The sequence below is a fragment of the Pogonomyrmex barbatus genome, unplaced genomic scaffold (genome assembly GCF_055798465.1).
Source record: "Pogonomyrmex barbatus isolate J1 unplaced genomic scaffold, ASM5579846v1 scaffold1, whole genome shotgun sequence".
NCBI lineage: Eukaryota > Metazoa > Arthropoda > Insecta > Hymenoptera > Formicidae > Pogonomyrmex > Pogonomyrmex barbatus.
The window spans coordinates 371,154-392,785 of record NW_028297098.1 but is presented as its reverse complement, the minus strand read 5'-3'; the positions used below and the strand labels follow the sequence as shown (position 1 = coordinate 392,785).

Sequence of the window (21,632 nt, the reverse complement as noted above, 5' to 3'; positions counted from 1 at the left end):
GCAGACGCATTTTTATAAATTTTACTATGCACAGATTACATGTATATTAAAAGTATATTGCAAATGCTATGATATTAAAGCAAAAAAGAGATAATTAAAATGTATGCAATATTATTTTTATTAACAAGACAAAGCTACAAATATCTTTTTGTGATATATAGTATTGTCTATTTATTCGTAAAATATTTTTACAACCAACTTAGATCTATCATTTAATTTAGTAAACGTTTGAAAATATTATCTACTAAAAACAATGTTTTTAATAACCAATGAAATAAGCAATAAAAAGATTATGAATAAATTTTATAAATTTTAAAAGGGACATAAAGTTTTTTACTTAATCTATCACAGCAGATATTTATACACATAAAGAACTTTTTAGCGAAACTGTAACTTTCATTAAATCAATCTTTAAAATTTAGAATATCTTGATATTTTCGATTTTGCAAAAATTTTAGTCTTTCCCTTTAAAAAAAAGTATATATATATATATATATATATATATATATGTACACACACACACACACACACACACACACACACACACACACACACACACACACACATATATATATTATGACTTGTTTCATTGCTCATTAAAAAAAGCACAGTTTTTAATATAGTAATACCTTCAAACATTTTCTTTTAATTTTTTATCTGTACAGTTCTCCATTACAAAATATTTTGAGTTAAATCACATTGTAGATATGAATTGCGTATGCTTTTAGGAACATTCGCAAGTGATATACTATAATCATAAATTCTTATACTTTTCTCTGATTAAAGAAGCTATATACAAGCTATTCTTATAAATATATATAGTCTTATATATTCTTATAAATATATTCTTATAAATACATATTCTATGTCTTTAATTATATGCACTTAAGATATATTCGATTATGTTGGCCAGAAACATCGTCGAACATTAGAATATGTATCATGAAATTCTATAAAAGATAAAAAAAATAATAGATTTCCGTTTCCGAAGTAACTTTTACCGAGGAAGTGATGTGTATCTTGAAACGAGATGAAAATTAAAAAAGTGAGAAAAATCACTAGAATATCTGTAACTTTAGAGTACTTTAAAGTACGTTCAGATTTCTATTGTGTTATTTTATTCTTGTTGTCACCGAACATTAAATAAAATGACACTTAGCCATTAGAATAGGAAATCTGAATCTGAACGCATTAAAATTTTAATAACTTTAATAACTATAATTTTAATAACTTTCCTTACTTCTAATTTCAAGAGGAAAACGGAAAAGAAATTAGAGAAAACAAAAAGTGGAAATATAGAAACGTTAAATGAAAAAAAGAGATACAATGGAAACGAAAGTCCGAGGAAGGGAAAAGTATGGTTTAGATTAAGTTACATATAAGAATGTAGGTTAAGTATTAGATTGTAAAATTAAGAATTAAGATTAAGTTTTAGATGTGTGTGTCGTATAATCCTAAGGGGAATATTAAATAAATATCCTTATATATAAAAAAATAATCATTTATAAACATTTTCTTTGACTGAAATAGAAAATATCACGTTTCATCATTTTAATCCATATTTCTGGCCCATTTAAAGACTGCTATAGTATTGTATATATTTTTCATCCCCGCATCTGTATCGTAATCTTCTTTCAAGTAAAATATTTTAACTTTTTCTTGCATTTGACACTCAAGGATGTTCCATTTTTCAAAAAGTCTAAAAGAATTCTTTATCGGATCGACGCATAAACTCTCTCCTATTATAACAAAAAAATTATATATTATTTTAACATAAAAACATTTTCATCTTTATTAATTCAATAATTCCAAATTAAATATTATTTTATCTTATATATAAGTTTCAATACATTCAATAGAACTACAATCAACAGAATTTTATAAAATAATTATATTTTACATTATATCCAAATACAATTAGAATTATTAAATATATAACTTACCATAACTAACTATGCCATCGTCCACTTTCGTTTTGATTTCGCTCAATATTTCTTGGGTTAAATCACGCTCGCTAAACGATCGGTCGACCAACTTGCTTAAATTGGAAGCACTGCATGTATATGTGTCAATTAACGGACGTAGCATTGTATGTAAGAATTCCATATAACTGGAGTGCTCTGGCGCTAAACTCAGCTAGAAATTAAAAAGAATAAAACTTATAAGATTATTTTCTACATACATATAAAATCATATATATATATATATACGGATTTTTTAATCAATATCAACATTAAAATGTTAGATTATATTATTCATACATAGACATTATTAATTAAGAAACACACGAGCAATGTTTAAAATACTTTACTTTATAAAAATAATTTACTTTATATTCAATCTTCTGGATGTCCCGTTCTCTCGAATATTCTTCATCCGAACTATCATCAAAATTTCTTGCATATCTTTTACTCCAAAGCTCGTCTTCTAGATAAATCTCCTGCCAAATAATTTTTTTTTATTATATCTATAAGAGATTGTTCGTTTATCTATTGATATACATAAACATACCTCTTTTTGAGTGATAATACCCTTATGTGAAAGATTCTGTATTGTTTCGAGAACTACGTCTGCGAGTTCCTGGCACGGCCTGCAGAAAATAAACTCGTACCTCAGAATATCGCATAATTTGAGCGCTCGCTCGAGCAAAATATTTTGGAACACTGTAATATTATTCTCGGCAATCGCAACCGGGTCATTTATCTGAGATTGTAATTCAGCGTACAAAGCAGTTACTGAAAAATATAAAATTGCGTTACAAAATCACACACAGCTTACTAATTGTGCGTTGCGTCTTACCTACTATACTGTCCATAACATAGTACAATAGCATAGTGTTGCTATAATATGACAATTCGATCACATTTGGTAGCATCGATACGGGACGGATCGCTATGACGACGTTCGACTTGTAGGATTGATCGTTCACAACTTCAGTGATTTCCTGTCGCTGTTGCGTCACTAAGCCCGGACCCAAGATATCCAGCTACAAATCTCGTAATTAATAAATCTGTCTTTTCACAAGCAAATTGTTAATAGTCAATTAATACTAACCGCATGTTTAATGATATCAACATTTTCTCCGCAAAACGCTACATTCTTATCACTAAATTCCAACTCTTGCCGTACTGAATCAAACGCTTCAACTAATTTATCCAATGTACAACCATCTCTAAATTTATATAATAACAAAAATGCAACAACATTAGTTGACATAATTGGCATAGATTTAGATGAATCTGAAAGGTAATGATAATACAAATTAATTTTTTAAAAATAATTGTGAGAATAATTATTATCTTGTAACTAATAGGTATATACCCTATGTAAACAATATATGTTAACTGATATATTTACTTCAATAACTAAAATGTTAGATGATAATTATTATTTTGACTCACCGTAAACAACATGTCGCGCAATACTGTCCACTAATTGACGATGTTCTTCTACAATTACATCTGTACCGTAAAGAGATGAATTCGACATAGTATATTTTAAAGATCGTTCTGGAGATCTCAAAGCCAATTTACTTTGCTGAGCTTGGAACGTTTTTATCATTTCCTATTAAAAAATCATTTCTCTTTACTTAACGGATCTCGATATTATCGATGCAATAAATTTTATTTTAAAAAGATCATCTTTTTGTGCTTACCCTGAGAGAAAAAGGTTGACATAAATCAATTTTGACAATACCATAATGACCCATTAATGTCGACCACATGGCTTTGATCGTTGATGTAAAAGTCTCCATCTTCTTTGGCTGCCCTAATTGTTCTCTAACAAAATTTCCATCCACCAGTCGTTCGTAATTGATCGCTATAGGTATTAGAAACGCGTCTTCGATGGTGCCATCCATGTACGCGTCAACAATAACGCTCAGGATACCGCTTTTTGGCATGCAAGGCTTGCCGGTTCTTGTGCGGCCACCCTCCACGAAAAATTCCATGTTATATCCAGCACGAAGATTCTCCATGATGTATGTTTGAAGAGTTGCACGGTAAAGAAGATCCTTGCGTCCTGTCACCGGGTCAATGCGACGTTTGATAAAAAAAGCGCCTAGACCTCTCAGAAGCCAACTATCAACCGATATTAAATATATTAAAAACAAAAATATCCTCATAAATACTAGGATCTAAGATTTAATATAAGACCGTAATCTCTCTTTTTCTAGGCTTACCCGAAAAATGGAATCTTTAAATTATCTCCTGCTGCGATCAACGGATTCCTTATGTTATTTACAACCATAAGGAAGCTGATCATTACATAGTCCAAGTGGCTACGATGGAGGGGTAGTAGCACGAGCGGTAGGCCAGTATCATCCGCCTGTTTCAGCAATTCTACTTGAGAGGGTAATATCACAGCGGATTGTATGAAATTGGGCAACAGTTTGTATATCAGCCATGCGACAATCTTGAGCAGAGTATCGCTGCATCTACTTTCCATTTGCAGCAATATGCTCCTGGCCCTGGCTTTCGTTTTCGTGAACGCTTTCTCCTCGCTGCAACCCTCATTATTAGCTGTCTCCCATGCGGTTAGCTTGATAGCGTCTTTCAACTTTTCATCGTTCAGAACCTACGGCGCAACGAGAGCGTGATTGTAACAAAGGTGTAGTAGCTATCTTCGTGGAAAACTCGACAACAATTCGAAAGCAAACCTTACCGTCTCTGTGACCAGAGGATAATCAAATCTTTGAAAGCTCAAGACACAGGATAGGTACTTGAATACTCTCGAGAAAATCGTAGAGCTTGGTTTCGGCACCAATATATTTACACCGAACGGTTGCTGTTGCTGTTTAAGCACAGATTTTACTAATGTGTCCTGAAACAAAGATCAAAAAGAGAATTAAAAAAATTCTTTTATTCAAACTACATTAATATAAAAAAATATGTAAGAAGGAATGTATGATAATATAAAAGATAGATTAGATAGTTAATTAATATCCATTTTTCGAATATGTAAACAGTTTTAAAATTATCGAATGTGCTTTTAACTAGTTATTTGAAGTCAATTCCTTCTTTTAGCAGAAGAAAATTTTGAAAAAGAATTTTGAGACATTCTATATAAACGTTATAAAATCATCTTTTTATATTATTATAGACTCACGTTTTTTGGATATCCGCGAACGACTACAATGCGCCACCATCGTGTTAAAAACCCACGTGATTCCTCATACATGTCTCTTATCATCAGAATATCGAATGCATATCGTATATATATATATATATATATATATATATACAGCGTGTACTTATTATTATTATTAGACAATAATAACAAAACTCGTGTGTGATAATTTATTCTTTTTCAGAATTTACTTAAGAGTTTCCAGATCAAAGGTTCTCAGTACAGAGTTCACATCTATGCACATCGATACATGCATGCGTGCGTGCTAATTGTTCCTATCCTATGAGAGGATCAAATGACGAAAGGCTGCCGAAGTTTCGTTATATAATTAAACACGTGACAGAAGACTTGTCCTCTAATCAGATAATGAGGGCATAACAATTGCATCCCTGCGTGTATCGCGAGACTCACGCTTGATTATAGATTTCGATTTTATTGAAAGTGAACTCTTATGGAATGCCGTTGATCAGCTGTTGCGTCATACACGCGACGATTACACATATATGGTACACAGATACATGCACACGCGCAAACATTTCGAATAAATTAAATATAAACTGATAAAAATGTGTTGATAAAAATTTTGTCTTGAAATCGGTCGGAGCTTTGAAATCGGTCGATTGGATCTTAAAGAACTTATTTACGTCGTCGTCATAGGCTCCGTGTGCTCCCAGGCATCTTTATAGCCTTTCTCGTATTAAAAATAGATCACGATCGTAGGTGTAAAGGTGCAAACGAAACGCTTTGTGAACACTCTCCACTTTTCAGGCGCCAATAACAACTGCTGCATATTATCGCAGGAAATGACGCGCGTTTGGAAAGAAGATTTCGTCTGCGAAATTCGTTTGCAAATCCGTACGGCTGAGAAACTAAAGAGTGTAACATCTGGCCGAACAATCTTGGCTTGGTTCAATGTATTTTTAGTATTACGGTCCCCCGACGTGATACGCGAACTTTTCTCGCAATCTGAAACACCGATCGAAGTCGTGACTACTCTCGGACTTTGGCTGCACCGATATAATCGTGTCCTGACGTCTATCGTTTTTACAAATCAAACTCTAAGATGATAATGATTCTCGAATTGAGTCAGAACGAATTGCTATTACGATATTCAATCCTAAAGCTTCTGACATATAATATAAAATAGCCTTGAATATAGATTAGACTCTAATTAAATAAACGTATCTAATTAAAGTTGCTTTAAACCAAGCTGCTGCTTTGAGAAGCAAGATATTTCTTGCGATTAAAAAATTTTATTTAAACATAAAATTTCTCGGCATTTGGAATCAAATCGACGAATAAAATAAAATAAAAAAAAAAAGGTTTTCTTTTTTTTTTCTTTTTTTTTTTTTTTTCTTTACGACGAGTTCAAAGCACAAAAATTGGAGGAAGAAAAATTTTTTAAATAATTTTCATTCGAATACCAAAGTAAATAAAATTATAATTATGATAATTCAGTGTAGGATCCTGATATCACGCATCACACCTGCGCTCAAATGTTCATTAAACGGGAAACATTTATTAAGAACGGACAATCAAAGTCGGAGCGAGTAAGGTCGCCGGTATTTAATAAGTTATAAGTTCGGTAAGTTAAGTGGGTTAATCGGCTGCTAGGCAGCATCAATTCAAGGGAAACACTCGGGTGCGCGCCCACGCGCGTAAGATCGGGCTAGATTGGCGATGAAACACGCGAGGCCTGGTCCACGCCTGATGATTGGCAACGGTTCGCGCGTCTCGTCGAGAAGACGAAGAAATCGCGGCAAACGTTCGGCGGAGTTTGCCCCGGAGGGGCAAAAACTCACCCTGGAAGCGGGCGTACAAGTCTTGCAGCAGTAATGCAGGAACGAGGACCTCTGTCTGGTCAAAGGCACCAACGGCTCAGTCTCCTTGATGCTGAACAACGAGTTGTAGCGTATCTTACGCGACTGCTCCCTATCCTGAATCTTCCTTCGGTGATACTGTTGCCCGGCTCGTCGAAGTTCTGCAATCCCAAACGAATCGCGTTTAGTTTACAAGAGAAAAGGGAAGCATCACGAAAGGGAAAGGGAGGGGGGGGGGGGACAGTGGGTCGTACAGATTTCTCATTTATGACGGGGAATTTTTCTGCGTTCTGACGTTTCATGTTTTTAGAATAAGAGATAAAACAAAAAATTAAAAAAAAAAAAAAATACATTTAATGAGAAATAAAGGAGATTATAAGATCAAATTAAAAATATGAAATAAGACTGATGACTAAAAGCTGAAGACAGAACCACCGATACAAATAAATAATAGATAGATGGCGAAAATCGTGTTCACTCGTGTTGACCGAAAGAAAAGCGAATGGTACAATAGTCGCATTTTTAGATCCATTAAACGCACGAGAAATAGCATTTACGACTCGAAACGTTGCATTAAATGAGAATGTCTTTTATCTTCCAACCGGGAAAACGCGCATTTCGTACTCGAAGAAACATAGCCGCAAGAGAATAGTTGGAATCGCTCGCTCGCGATGATGGTCGTCGATTGATAGTAATTGTATACCCACGCGATACGTGTAGTCTTACGTAAGAATAGCTTTGAAATGAAAGAAATGAAAAACGCCGTTACCATCCAATGAAAATCGTGTGGTTGTCGATTCCGCATTTCGCCTAACTTCCGTCCTGGTTTCCCATTTGGCGTACACCTCCTGCAGACGCGTAGACAATACGTCCACCATCTTATTGGGTCTGTAATCGACACAGAAATCAAACAGAAATTAAACAAAAAGAAAACTTTTAAAAAAAGAAAAAAATTAATCAAGAGGAAGAAAAATTAGAGAAAATGTATGTGGAAAAAGTAAAAAGGTGACGCAATAATAAAGGTAGAAATTAATTATTTCCATTTAAAAGAAATGAAATTCTATTCAGCGACTTATCAATTTCTTTGAGCAGAGAAATATGCAATCTCTGCGATGACGCAGGAATGCAAATAATTTTTTTTACCACTAAAAAAGTGGATCCATGGTCGATTGATTCGCCATTGAATTTGCGATCGCGCGACACGCATGGCAGATTCGATGCTACAGATTTCACTGCTCGGAAGACCAAGAAAGAGTGGAAAATTTGTCGCAATTACAAAATTGTAAAGGCACATGATAGTTGCCTTTTACTTAAGACAAAATGGATCGTAATGTTGAATAAAAAAATGCGTGTTTTTTCTTGGTGCACTTTCTCTTTTTTCTAGACACCTCAAGAGCAAAGGGAAAAAACGCAGTTCGTTTCTTAATCAGCATCGAAAGTAAATTCTATTCTTATTGAACAATTTGAAAAAAAGTTCGAAGAAAAGAAACAACTGAGAATAAAGATTTTCAATTTTTTTTCGAAATATAATAACTTTCTTCCGAAGGATAATATATAAATATATAAATTTGTAAATATGTAATATATGTAAATATATGTAAATCAGTGTAAGATCTTTAGTACTTTTATATTCTGGCTAAATTTAGAACATCGACGTCCTTTGGAACTTTGAAATGGCTATTAAAAAATTTGAAAAACTTGTAAAACGTATCTCTAATGTCGTGAAATGTGGCAATTCATATTATATTCTAAATAATTAATTCATACGTGCTTATTCGGCATAGATAAAAAAAAAACCGTAAAAGAACGAAGAATCATTAAATTCGTTTAATTTCATGCAATAATCATTCATATATGAAACATAGTCGATTCATTCATGATGATGGAGACGAAGAAAGTTAAATCATAGAATCACGTCATATAATCTTAATTAATGTGATAGCTCTAATTACGAAATGATCGACTTTGCATAATAAACATCCACTCTGCAAGTCACGTGACTCGAGCGTAGACCGATGCTCTTTAATGCGCATTCGCTTCTTTTTGTAACAGGGCATAATGTTTAGTTTTGAATTCGTTTAATCTTTCCTCTCGATTAATCGCTCGTAACTGTCGCCCGTTCGACTAAATGTTACATTTAAGCGTCGTAAGCAAAAATGTGGAATAACCCGATCAACAAATTCTTTTTCCTCTTTTTTTTTTTTTTTGCATACGGTGGCATCGCGTGATCCTCGACGTATGCGACGTTGTGCGCACCAATCAACACCACGGACTGTACTTCATAGCGATGGTTCAGAGGCGAAAGATTGCCAAGAGTTACCGTCGATTAGGCTCGTACGATCCCGACAATGGCGTAGTAAGTCTAGGGTTACGCGAGAAAACATTCAACGGGAAGAAAATACTGTGCGAGCATCACCGAGAAGTTTATCTGACAAAGAAAATACACTGAAAATGCATTGAATTAAATAATGAATTAAATAATGAATTAAAAAAAAAATATATATATATATATATATATATATATGTGTGTGTAAGTTCTTATTGTTCTTTCGTGTTGTATATTGTTTTGTAATATATACGTACGTATTATTTGGATACTTATTTATGTAAGTATATAAATATATATATATATATTACTAATATTTCTAACATTTAAACGTTCAATTTTTATGTGTTTTTTTTTCTTTTATCTCTTATTAAAAATGGCACTTTTGGCAACATCAAAAAATGAAAATGTGAAATAATCGAAAATGTAATGCAATAATAGAATATTTGTGAAAGAAATAAATAAAAAAATATACAAGGACCGTTAACAAAGGCTAAAAACATTATCATTATAGAAATAAAGATAATTATCATTATCATTATCATTATGGAAATAAAGATAATGGTTTTATATATAGGCTTCAAAAAAAAAAAAGAGACGATTTGATAAAGTGATTAATTTTTATTTTCCTCTCGTCTTACGATAAGGAAGGTGGGAAAAGTACATTAAAATAAGACTAACGATTCTTTTTTAATCTCCGATGTCGGAATACTCCGTGACGGAAGAGCGATAACGCTGACATATGAACGTAATATAATAATTGTCGGTTCAGCGAGCAACCTTTCGAGTTAATTGTGTACTGCCGTTTATGGTTAATTTAATGCGACTTTTCTCGCATCGCGGTATTAAATTAGATTAGAGAGAACGAAAAAAAAAAAAACCGGGAGCGTGCAAAGTAACCCCGATAACTTTTGAGACACATGCGTTACACATGTGGAACGTGTCGTACTTTAAACCACGCGTGATAATCACGACGTTGCCGACATTGTGGGAGATAAAGAGAGGAGGCTGTAGCAAAGTGCAAATGGGAAAACTTCTGACGCGACGCATGACGAAATGCAGCATTTTCATAATGTCGTATTCCTAACCATTGGCAACGATTGCACAAAGCCGAGATTATGAATTACTAAAGTAGTGTACGCGGTCAGTTCAATGGATAATCTTTGTATTTCAGAACTCGAAATTAAAGATCTTACAAATTTATTAATCATAAAAACCATTCTCTTATTTTTATGAACAAATTCGTGAATTTGAAAAGACAAAAATTAAAACTAATATCAAAAGCAATACAGCACAATTAGGTATTTTTAAAATAAATTTCTAAATTATTTGATGAACGAGCAAGATGAAATAATCCATCCATTGGAACAGATTTGATTCGATACTTTTTGCTTCTATCTCTTTAACTTATTTCTCAATATATACTCTATACGATATACAGGTCTTTAATCAAATAAACAAATATGCACAATTACGTAAATAAATATGTAAATCAATGATATGCAAATCACTTGGTCGAGCGAGATTTCGCTAGTGGATAAGTCGGCTGATTTTATTTCCTGACGAAAGAAAAAAAAAACAGGAAATCAATCAAACATGTGTGGAATCTTTGGTCACACGATCTCTCGTGCGGATGCAGCATCACGTTATCGGTTATGTAAACGTGGATCAGATGTTGCTCTCTATGTGAGAAAGGAGTGCATCCGTTATCTATAGGCATGTTATCTTGCATTCATCGACAGCGCGAAATCTCAGCTGATTTATGCACATGTATGTATGTATGTATGTATGTATGTATGTATGTATGTATGTATGTATGTATGTATGTATGTATGTATGTATGTATGTATGTATGTATGTATGTATGTATGTATGTATGTATGTATGTATGTATGTATGTATGTATGTATGTATGTATGTATGTATGTATGTATGTATGTATGTATGTATGTATGTATGTATGTATGTATGTATGTATGTATGTATGTATGTATGTATGTATGTATGTATGTATGTATGTATGTATGTATGTATGTATGTATGTATGTATGTATGTATGTATGTATGTATGTATGTATGTATGTATGTATGTATGTATGTATGTATGTATGTATGTATGTATGTATGTATGTATGTATGTATGTATGTATGTATGTATGTATGTATGTATGTATGTATGTATGTATGTATGTATGTATGTATGTATGTATGTATGTATGTATGTATGTATGTATGTATGTATGTATGTATGTATGTATGTATGTATGGTGCACACTGTCGTGTAAATTAAATGTAAAAAAAATCGTAATCTCCGCAAAAAAACGATCGGGTTATGTCTGCGGCTCTCTTCTACATCGCAAACTGGGAATAATCGCTTTATAAAATATATATTAGTATATATTTTCATTTTACTCCATGGTCCCTTTACACATTATTACACGGCGGATGTGCCGATAAAAAAAAATAATATTATTATTTCACGTTTCATAAGTTGCATTTCCCAATTTGGATTAATTGGTCCAAAGTTAAAGATTTAAAAATTATGGGCATGATAAAAATTATCTTTCCTCGAACGACCTTTTCTCTTATAAAAATGTTCCTTGATTTAGCGATAATAAATAAAAAAAAAATCAGTCATTATAATTAATTAGCTTACCTCGTGGTTTCAGAAATTAAGAAAGAATCGATAAGTCATCGAAGAAGCAACTCTTTTGATATCAATTGGAATAGCAATGTAATGAACGTTAATGTCTTTTACGACGATGTTGATCATCGTCCGGATGACCGATAACAGCGTCGTTGATACATCAGAAATGTTGTCAGTCGTGTTTTGTAGCCGTTAAGAATAAGAGAAGCGAGAGAAACAAGAAATCTGGATCTGCTTAACAATAATTGTCAAAGTCCACATTGATAAGCGTATAGAAATAATACGAGGGGAGAGCGAGGGGGATTCGATACCAGATCCCGGGAAAAGCGAAGAGAAAGAACGATGCCACGATCGTACGTGATTCAAGAAACACGAAGATTACCACTGGACTCTAAAATGAACTATTAACGAGTGGCTCTTGAACAACGGACGGAAACGATAAAACCGAGAGAGCGCGAACAAGAGGACAAAGAGCTCATCACTTATACGCTACATCTTTCTATTCTTGGATAATTTTAGATTTGAACTTTGTATTATAAAAAAACTTGGAGATATTAGAAAACTTATCCTTCGTTCTAGTTCTAAGTTCATTAGGGTAATTTCCTTTGAATCTTTTCATTTACCGGAATAAATTTTGAGAGACAATATTACAAAAAAATGTCCTTTTTTTTTTTAAGTCAAAGGAAAATTGTTCTTCAACACATTTGTTTTGAGGAAATATATATCGTTTTTCATATACTTGCATCTTGCGACTATTTTACATCGTTTAAAATATTATTAAATTTTGTAGAATAAATTTAATTCCATAAAATTATGAAATATTTCAAATTTTCTTGAATGATTTGAGTTGATTTTCCTAATATCAATACAATTTCAAAAGTCAAATCAAATTCTAAAATTCTTTGAATGAAAATTAATTCGAAGCTATGTGTTAAATTTCATAAAACACACTTTGCGACGCATGTCGGATTGCATGTGTCACAGAGAGGACATTATTACGTCGGCAATATTATTCTCGAACATTGCGAAATTTATTTAAATTGCTCATCCGGTATGACAGGAAAAGGATTTAATTAAACAAATTAATATAATCGAAATTCTATGGATATGAATTCGATAGCAGTATATATTAAATATCATGTCATATTTGGTGAATAACAATTTCTTGCGTATACTGTTACGTATGTAGATAAAAATTTTTATTTACTAAGAAAAAATTTAATGACGCGTTACTTTAACTTACAAAATAATCCTTTTCTATTAACATACTAATTCAAGAATAATAAAAATCAAATGTCAGGAATTAAAAAAGACTAAAGAACTATCTCCTACTTAGTTGCCTTTTAGCATTTTCGATGAATCATTCCAACGTGTTTTTTATATGTATAATGTAGTAACACTATGTAAATGTTTTTGTTCTAAAATCAGAATATTTATCCAAGCATAGATCACATTCGTTAGCGCTCTTTGTTAATTCTCTCGATCTATGAACTTATTTCCATCAGGTCAGGTTATCGACATCGAAACTTCTGCATTGTTGTAACAAAACAAAATTATGCGCACTATTTCCTGACCTATATGATTCAATAGTTAATCAAACAATATATGAATATAATCACAATGGAAATTATCGATTGTTCATAACAACGGCATATCGATTCATATCAATATATAATAAAACTTAGAACATCGTTACTAAAATTAGATAAATAAAAGTTAAATAACCGTTCAGATTTTCGCGAGTACAGTAGTTTCAAAATATAATCACGTGATATTTTTTTCACTAAAAAATTTTTTAAGAAGAGAGATTGCAATAACGACCAAATTGTTGAGAAAAATCTAAAACTTTGTAACTGGAGGAAATTTCATATAATTAAAATAACAGCCTTCTGGCATGAGATAAATCCAGTGTACTTGTCAATTTTAGCGCAACACGAATGTTATTAAATATTCAGCAATTACATTGTATGCGCCGCCATGGGAAAGCGAAATTGCCGTCGCCCTTGCATGTATTAGCATAGGAATCATGCTCGACAAGATGCGGCTGACGAATAATAAAGAGCAAGGTCGCGGCGAAATCGCGCACAATGCATTTTTGCAAATGCAATGGACGTTTCGGTACAACGGGCAAATGATAACACCAGATGGTAACACCAATCAGATCAGATGTATATTTTCGCGAGATTATCAAATCTTATTCCGAGACAAACAGGAAATATATTAACAGATAAGATTTTTCTGAATATTTTTCAATAACTATCAACGATACGCTCATCAATAATTCTCTCATCAGATTTCACAATCAAATTGATATTTGAATATCAGAATTGATGATTCTAGGCAACTTTTATACGTTTTCTACATTTATATATCTAATTTCGAAAAAAAAATCAATATTCGAGTTAAAAAAAAATTAAAAGAAATCGGAATGTAATTAATGTTTTGAAAGATAACTTACAACATATATTTTATATATATATATATATATATATATAAATAATATATGTTATAACAATATAGATATATATATATATATATCAATATATTATATCTATCATACATTTTGTAATATATCTGAGTATATATATTACAAAATGTATGATAGGTATAATATATTTCTCAGGTATTTATTTCTCAGATATTGTATATATGAGAAAAAAATATGACATCTCGTCTAATCTATTCATTAAGAATATATTTTAAGATCTATCAAGAAATAGCACATGATGACATTTTTGACGTTTTCGTTAATGATTATAAGATGCAAAGATTTGCATATTATCTCCGATAATAAAATAAATTTTGTATCGTGCAAATGGTATCAAAATAAGAAGATAATTTGATTAATTAAATATCGGATTAAAAACCATCAGATTAAAATAAAAAATAGATATATTACATCATGTAACTTATTAGTCATAGGAAATTGATTAAGAATATTTTATTACGCTTAAGAAATTATTCTCACATAAAAAAGAAACGAAATTAATAAAGACAATATATAGCACATGTCAAATTTCTATGTTCTTAATAGAGTCTCAATTGAAAGAAATAATGATTGTTATAATGTTGAATAAAATTGTCCATATGATAATAAAAATTTAGGCAAATTAAATCAGACAAGAAAAAATATAATTTAATGTTTGCAGCTTCATTTTTCTGTTTTTATTCAGAAGTCAAAGATAATTGCAAAGCAAATAAGACAAATAAAATTCTTTATCATTTCTGAATTTTCCATTTTGATATTAAATTATTTTATTTTTACACACACACACACACACACACACACACACACACACACACATAAAAATTTATGATAAATAATGCTTATCAGATTAAGTAAAAATTTCTAGTAAATAATATAAATTAAAAAATCAATCCTTTCCAAATTAAAAATGATTTTTTTTTAAATCTCACGACTTGTTTGCAACCTAAAGTCACAAGTTTATGATAGCAGTAAAATCTATAAAAAATATTTTATATATATTTCTTCCATTTTTATACAAGATTAATTTTCATACAACAAGACTAATTATAACATAAGTTAATTAAAACATAAATATATTTAACTGATATACCCAGAAAAGCATATTTTTAAAATAATTTTCCATTTAAAATTATGTATGAACAAAAAAACCTATAGAGAGCAATAAATTTGTAAACGTCAAAATGTTTGGTACAACAAACTCATATCTCCAGGTTGCGTTCCTCAAAGCGAATGAGTCGCAAAATTTTCTGTCATAAAAAATCAAGCTTTTTTTTGTCAAACTTAGTACTATCAACTTAAGTACTATCAACTTAAGTACTATCATGTAAATCGTACATTCTTTTTAACAGTTTATATAATACCATGATAATATTATAAATTCCATGATAATGAAAAAAATCAATGACAAGTTTCTTTGTTGTCAAATCATATAGTGTAGTTAAAGAACAAATATATATTTTAATTTTGCATAAAATTTACAACAAAATTAAATAGATTTTTTTATCGACAAATTTATTTACATTATATGCAATCCAAAACATTGATAGCTCACATTTAATTACATAAAAGTCATCAATTATTTAACAGAATATAGTACTGTGCATGACTCTATAAAATATTCGTGGATTTTATAAAATCTCATCAGCTTAGTTGCCTTTAATTTATCTAATAAGAATCGGTATTTCTAATCACCTCCACGCGAATTTGATTTACCTGAGATTAAAGAAGTAGCAGAGCACTCCGCAGAAGACGAAGATCTCGATGAGACCGTCCATTCTTGCTCTAGATGCTAGAAGATTGGTCGAGAGAACAAAAAAAAATAGAGAAAAAAAAAGGGGGAAAAAAACGGAAAAAAAAAAACGGAAAATAACCGAGTCCTACACCGAGCACTACACGTTTGTCAATCGATCAGATACTGCTCGATGCCACTGCCATTGATCGTTTCTCACGATCGGATCGATGATCAACAACGTCGCGGGATCGTCGGCTTCATCGATCGCGCGGTCCGTGCGATCCATGGATCGGAGCAGTGCTCACCTCGCTCGCGTGAGAGCGGATGGATCCCTCGCGGCGTTCTCGCGGCGAATCCCGAATTCCCGACACGGCGGCTTAGGCTACCGTACGATCGCACCAGTACTTCGGCTAGCCCGGTCGATCCGGCGTCGTCGACTATCGTCGACTATCGTCGACTTTCCACCGCGACACGTTAAGTAACCCGGCGAATCGCTCCGTCGCTCGCCACCACCGCCACCGAGGACGGTTCACTGACTCACTGACTCCACTCGGCGGTGTGCCGGCCGTGATGCATACACGCGTCCATGCCTGCCCTGCGTGCGTGCGTGCGTGCGTGCGTGCATGCGTGCGTGCATTCGAATGCGTTTTTCAAGGTACGCCGTTCAAGGGGAGCGGAGCGCGTGACCTTCTGGATCACGCGAATCGGAGGGGAGCCCGCGAGCGAGAGCTGCACAAGGATCGCGAAGGATCGCTCGGATGGATTTCACTGTCAGTCGCTATCGATCGAGCTTGGATACGATTCGGATAGATGCAATTTTTTAGTCGCAGAACGTCCGTCCACAGCTGATTCGATCGGAAGAGGCGAGAGGATAAAGAAATTTTTTTAAATGCACAATTCTTGCATAATTCTCTCTCTCGAGAAAAATCGTGAAAATCGAGAATTATCCATATCTATTTTGTTAAATTACATTAAACTTTTATGTGACACGCATGTATTACTATACACAGTTTCAATAATTAACCACGGTTGTTGCGTCATCAACTGTAAGATCCAAAAGATACCAAAAGTTTGTAATTATTGTATCAAGATTGAGATAAAAAAAAAATCAGTCTTTACTTTTTTTAATCTTGATCAAAGAAGCAAAAGATAAAGATTGATATTATCAAGCATATATAATATATATTTTTTTATACGTAGTATAGATTGTAGGTCACACGTGTCTTACTCCGCGTCATAATTCCCGTTATTAAGAATTAATTGTCAATGAATTTCTATGACACGCAAAGTAAAAAAATCTAACAAACTTCGATTAACAAACATATGAAATATTCATTTAGAATTTGTACACGTTAAAAATTCATTTTTTATTCAGAAACAATTGGGATGTAAATTGTTACCGAGCAATAAGAATTGTCATCGTACGTGAAAAGAAAAGTAAAGAATCACTCTTTAGCATTTTAGAGAGGGTTACAGTATAGTCGTCTTTAGAAGTTGTGAAATGCGAATGCATTATGCTTGTTCGAATGCGACAGATAGGAAAAAAAACCACGCTATTTTTCCAAACTTTGCACTTTGTACAAAGTTTAGAAAAATTTAAATAAAACTTTATATCATGTCTAGAAAATTTAAATTATCGTTATCGACGAGTTGTTATTTATAAAAAGATTCATCAAATGATAAATTCATCAAATTAAAATTTGATACCATATTTATAAATCTTTTTTATCTATAAATTTTATAGACATTTCTTTAATCTTCCGCCATATTTCATCTCCTTTGAATGGTAAGACAATTGCAAAAGATGAATGTGCTACTCGACTCGTGAAACTTTCTCTCACGTATCTTTCGTCGGATTTGTCGGTCCGAAAGGCGATCCCTAGGAAAATCTATGACTTTCACATGATTAATTTCACGATTAATTTCAAGTGATTAAATGAAAACCGAGGTCGAATTAACGTCACGCACTTGTACTATGCGCTCATAGAAAATCAGAATGAAAAGTGAACCATCAGCCGAAGTTCAACGATCATTGGAACAAGATTGATACACAAGATAAGAGAGTGACGATGTATTGATAAATCAATAAAAATATTCAGACTATGTTTAAGTCGAAGACAAATAGCAAAGGTGAAAGAAAGAGAAATAAAAAAATTTTTTTTTTTTAAATTAACGAGATGATATCACACACAGTTATCTTTTTTTAATCATCAGTCAAGTTTTGAAAACGGAAGATGTGAATTCTCTTTGAATCACCCAAAGTCTCGATCTCTCGAGATGTTAAGAAGTCTTTGAATACTCCAATACATTCGATCGTCGAAACTGTTTCTAATAATTTTTGACGCGTTTCAACAATTGATTGGTGCTCAAGATGCGTGTCGTCCAACGCGGCGATTCACACTCGACGCGAGTGTCGCAGAGAGAACGAACTGTGACTGCGTCCGATTGCATCCAACAGCATTCGTTGACTGGCATACAACGACAGACGACAAAGAAAGGTCGATCATCCGCTTTGCAATGAGCAATGCTGTGCAACTCCAGAATTCCAGAATCGTGGAATCGTGGCTTCAAGCTAGCACAATGAGTGGTGCCTAGCTTTTTCTTCCAGATAAAAACATTGGCCTGCCGGAGAATAAAACAGAATAGACAAAGTGGATTGAACGGTCACGTTTAATATATTTAATTGCGGCGGAATCGCGTTACTCGGACACGACCAATCGGATTACACCAATGCTCCAGCGCTTGCGACAGAAGCGTGCTTTTAATTGCCGCTAAATAAGCGCGTGTTTATTGTGATTAACAGAACAGAATACACGAGAATGCGTAGACACGGAAGATAACGTCGAGATAACTTCCATACGAAAAGACAGCTTTAAGCTTTTATCGAATTTTTGTAAAAAAAAATAAACGAAGAACACCAAAAAAGGACACCTATCATTTTACACTTTTTTTTTTTATCAGAAATAAAATTGCACAATCTTGATTAAAGTTTGGAATCAAATTTAATTTAATGGAATTATATGCATTTCCGATTCTTTTAATATCAATGATTTTTTTCGATGTCACATGAGAGGGAATAGCCAAAGCCCATTTTAATACCTTTGGAATGAAAGTTGAAATCCAATGAAGATGTTAGATTGATCTGGAGATATGAGTTTGTTGTACCGATACGAAGTACGTACACAGAATCGAAGTCTATTTTCGTTTCGTTGTGCAAGGACGCGGTGTGTCCAGCTCCGGGCTCTATTTAGAAAATTCTTGCGATCAGATATACCGCAGCCGGTTTCCGAGCCGTGAATTAATCCCATTGAAAGCCCTTAGGCGTTTTATAATGGTCCTCATTGTACGTCAATTTGCGAATGTGCATTAAAATCCCCGCGGACCAGCCCCGGTCGTCCAGGAAGGTACATATCTGTGATTTGTACGAGTACATTAACTCGTCGCATACGAAACATTTTATCCTAATGTTACTTAATGTTGAATTAAAAATCACTTGTTTTTTTTTAAAACAAATGTAAAACTAGATGTGTTGTATACGCTTTAAACGCTTGAGCTATATACTGCTCGAGACAATTTTTTTATTTGTCATATTTTCATCGATACGAAATCGTAATTTTTATTGTATACAAATGTATAATATATCAACAATAATGTATTGTACGTGCATGTAATTAAAAAAAATTATTTTCATTATTTTACAATGATAGACACGAGAAAGAAAAAGTTGTCGTATATACAATTATAAATAATAATTATATAAATGGATTATATAAATGGATACTAATAAAAAAGAAAAATATAGTATTACATCAGTAAGGTAAAATAAACTCTGACCCATTATAAAATTTCATTAGACGCAATTTCTATGCTTATTTTAATCGATTTGTGTCTAATTATTCTTGACAAGAATAATCTTGTTAAAGATAATCTTATTAAGTAATCGAACTTGTATTTTCTTTCTTATATGTTATGAAAGAAAGTAGCACGTTGAAAATGTACAAAGAATGATGAAACATCTATATTCATTTATATAATTATTATTTATACTTATGCAAAACATTTTTTCTTTGTCGCGTTTATTATGCAAGGTAAACACAAAAATTTTTTCACATGAAAATTTTTCAATGATATTCTTCTTAAATGATATGAAATATATATTAAAAATATATGTGACATATTTATCATAATTTTCATTATATTAAATAAAAATATAATTTTATAAAATTACAAAAACAAACAAAAAAGAGAGAAGACTTGTGCCTTATGTTTATTTAACATAAGTACCTATATTCCAATAAGTACCTAATATTTCCAATAAGTAATAATTCCAGAAATATTTTTGATCATATTTATTTCTTTTTGCAAATTAATCATCTAATGGATTTCTTTCTATCTAATAGATCAACAGATATTTCATTTAGTAATCAAATAGACATTTGATTAATGACTCTCCATAAATGTTTCATTAAATTTAAGAAATGTATATATTTCAATCTTGAAAACTAATATATTCAAAACTCTATTATCTTATACAAATTGTAATAAAACAGTTTAATATATAAACCAATTATAACATATTTTATTAATTTGATTTAATTCTTATTTGATTTTCATATAATTTTTTTATAATTCATTAATTTTTTTCAAATTATATTACATTTAAAAAAAAAAGAAGAAATTGTCATATATATATATATATATATATATATATATATATACCATATAATAGTCAATCACTTATAAATCATGTCTATATCTATGGGACTTAATTCTTGGTTGTATATATTTATATATATAAAAATTTATAAAGCCCATACTATATATATATATATATATATATTTTTTTTAATTTGTCTTCTTTTTTTAATTTATATGTAATGTTTATTAAAATATAATCCACATGCTGCATATTAATCTTTTCTGGCTTCTTAATGAAAAAAATTTCCATAAATCACAATGTTGCGTCCTTTTTGAACCCATACTTCTTTTCAGAGAAGCAAACATACAATTTCGAAGATTACGCATCAATTCCTGTCGCAATTACCTCTCTCAATTGGCTTATAATTAACGTGTAATGCATATTTTATTCCGCGCAAACAATATAACTACAGTACAAATACAATGCAATACAGCTCAGATCAGCTCAGATCTCGTAATACGCGTCATCATCCCAACTCCCAACGGATGCTGTGAAGCAGCCATAACCTCACATAACCTCACAAAAGAAGAAGCGCGAGTAATCGTGACCGAAATGTGACAATGATAACTCACCTCTCTGATGAATGCTCAAACAGGATTCTTTGATGATTCCGCTTGTGATTCCGCTTTCGTGAATGTACTCTGAACGATTCCTTATGTATCACGCCATTAACCATCCGTCAAATTCGGACCGCGAAAACATCATCACACATCCCACACACGTGGATATATATGTAGATGGATGTGACGTATAGTGCACACATTCCGAAGAGGAGTAACGGCACGTAAATTGA

At 32.1% G+C, this 21,632-nt stretch overlaps 1 protein-coding gene and 1 long non-coding RNA gene across 5 annotated transcripts; one reads left to right on the top strand and one right to left on the bottom strand.

The window, feature by feature from the left end:
• Positions 1-94: 94 nt before the first annotated feature.
• mino (glycerol-3-phosphate acyltransferase mino) lies at positions 95-21,581 on the bottom strand. Of its 4 annotated transcripts, XM_089085190.1 has the most exons (14): positions 16,446-17,716; positions 16,122-16,197; positions 7,717-7,835; positions 6,930-7,108; positions 4,663-4,821; positions 4,181-4,575; positions 3,656-4,079; positions 3,402-3,564; positions 3,055-3,239; positions 2,800-2,986; positions 2,512-2,735; positions 2,330-2,440; positions 1,944-2,136; positions 95-1,739 (listed from the first exon to the last, which is right to left on the bottom strand). In XM_089085190.1, exons 2-14 carry the CDS (start codon positions 16,181-16,183, stop codon positions 1,552-1,554), a joined length of 2,589 nt encoding a protein of 862 aa, XP_088941316.1. In that variant the 5' UTR covers positions 16,184-16,197; positions 16,446-17,716; the 3' UTR covers positions 95-1,551. The 4 variants fall into 4 exon arrangements, with proteins under 4 accessions (XP_088941316.1, XP_088941314.1, XP_088941315.1 ...); XM_089085188.1 differs by lacking the exons at positions 16,122-16,197; positions 16,446-17,716 and adding an exon at positions 21,412-21,581; XM_089085189.1 differs by having other exon boundaries at positions 16,122-17,714.
• On the top strand, positions 9,088-13,539 carry LOC148937934 (uncharacterized). The gene is made up of 2 exons (XR_016141354.1): positions 9,088-9,553; positions 11,943-13,539. It is a non-coding gene; the product is annotated as an uncharacterized LOC148937934 (long non-coding RNA).
• Positions 21,582-21,632: the final 51 nt, after the last annotated feature.

Coding starts and splice junctions, on each gene's coding strand:
- mino (XM_089085188.1), bottom strand. CDS start 21,515: ATGGTTAATGGCGTGATACATAAGGAATCGTTCAGAGTACATTCACGA. Junction 7,836..21,411: donor TTTGAGCATTCATCAGAGAG/GTGAGTTATCAT, acceptor TGTCGATTACAG/ACCCAATAAGATGGTGGACG. Junction 7,109..7,716: donor CACACGATTTTCATTGGATG/GTAACGGCGTTT, acceptor TTGGGATTGCAG/AACTTCGACGAGCCGGGCAA.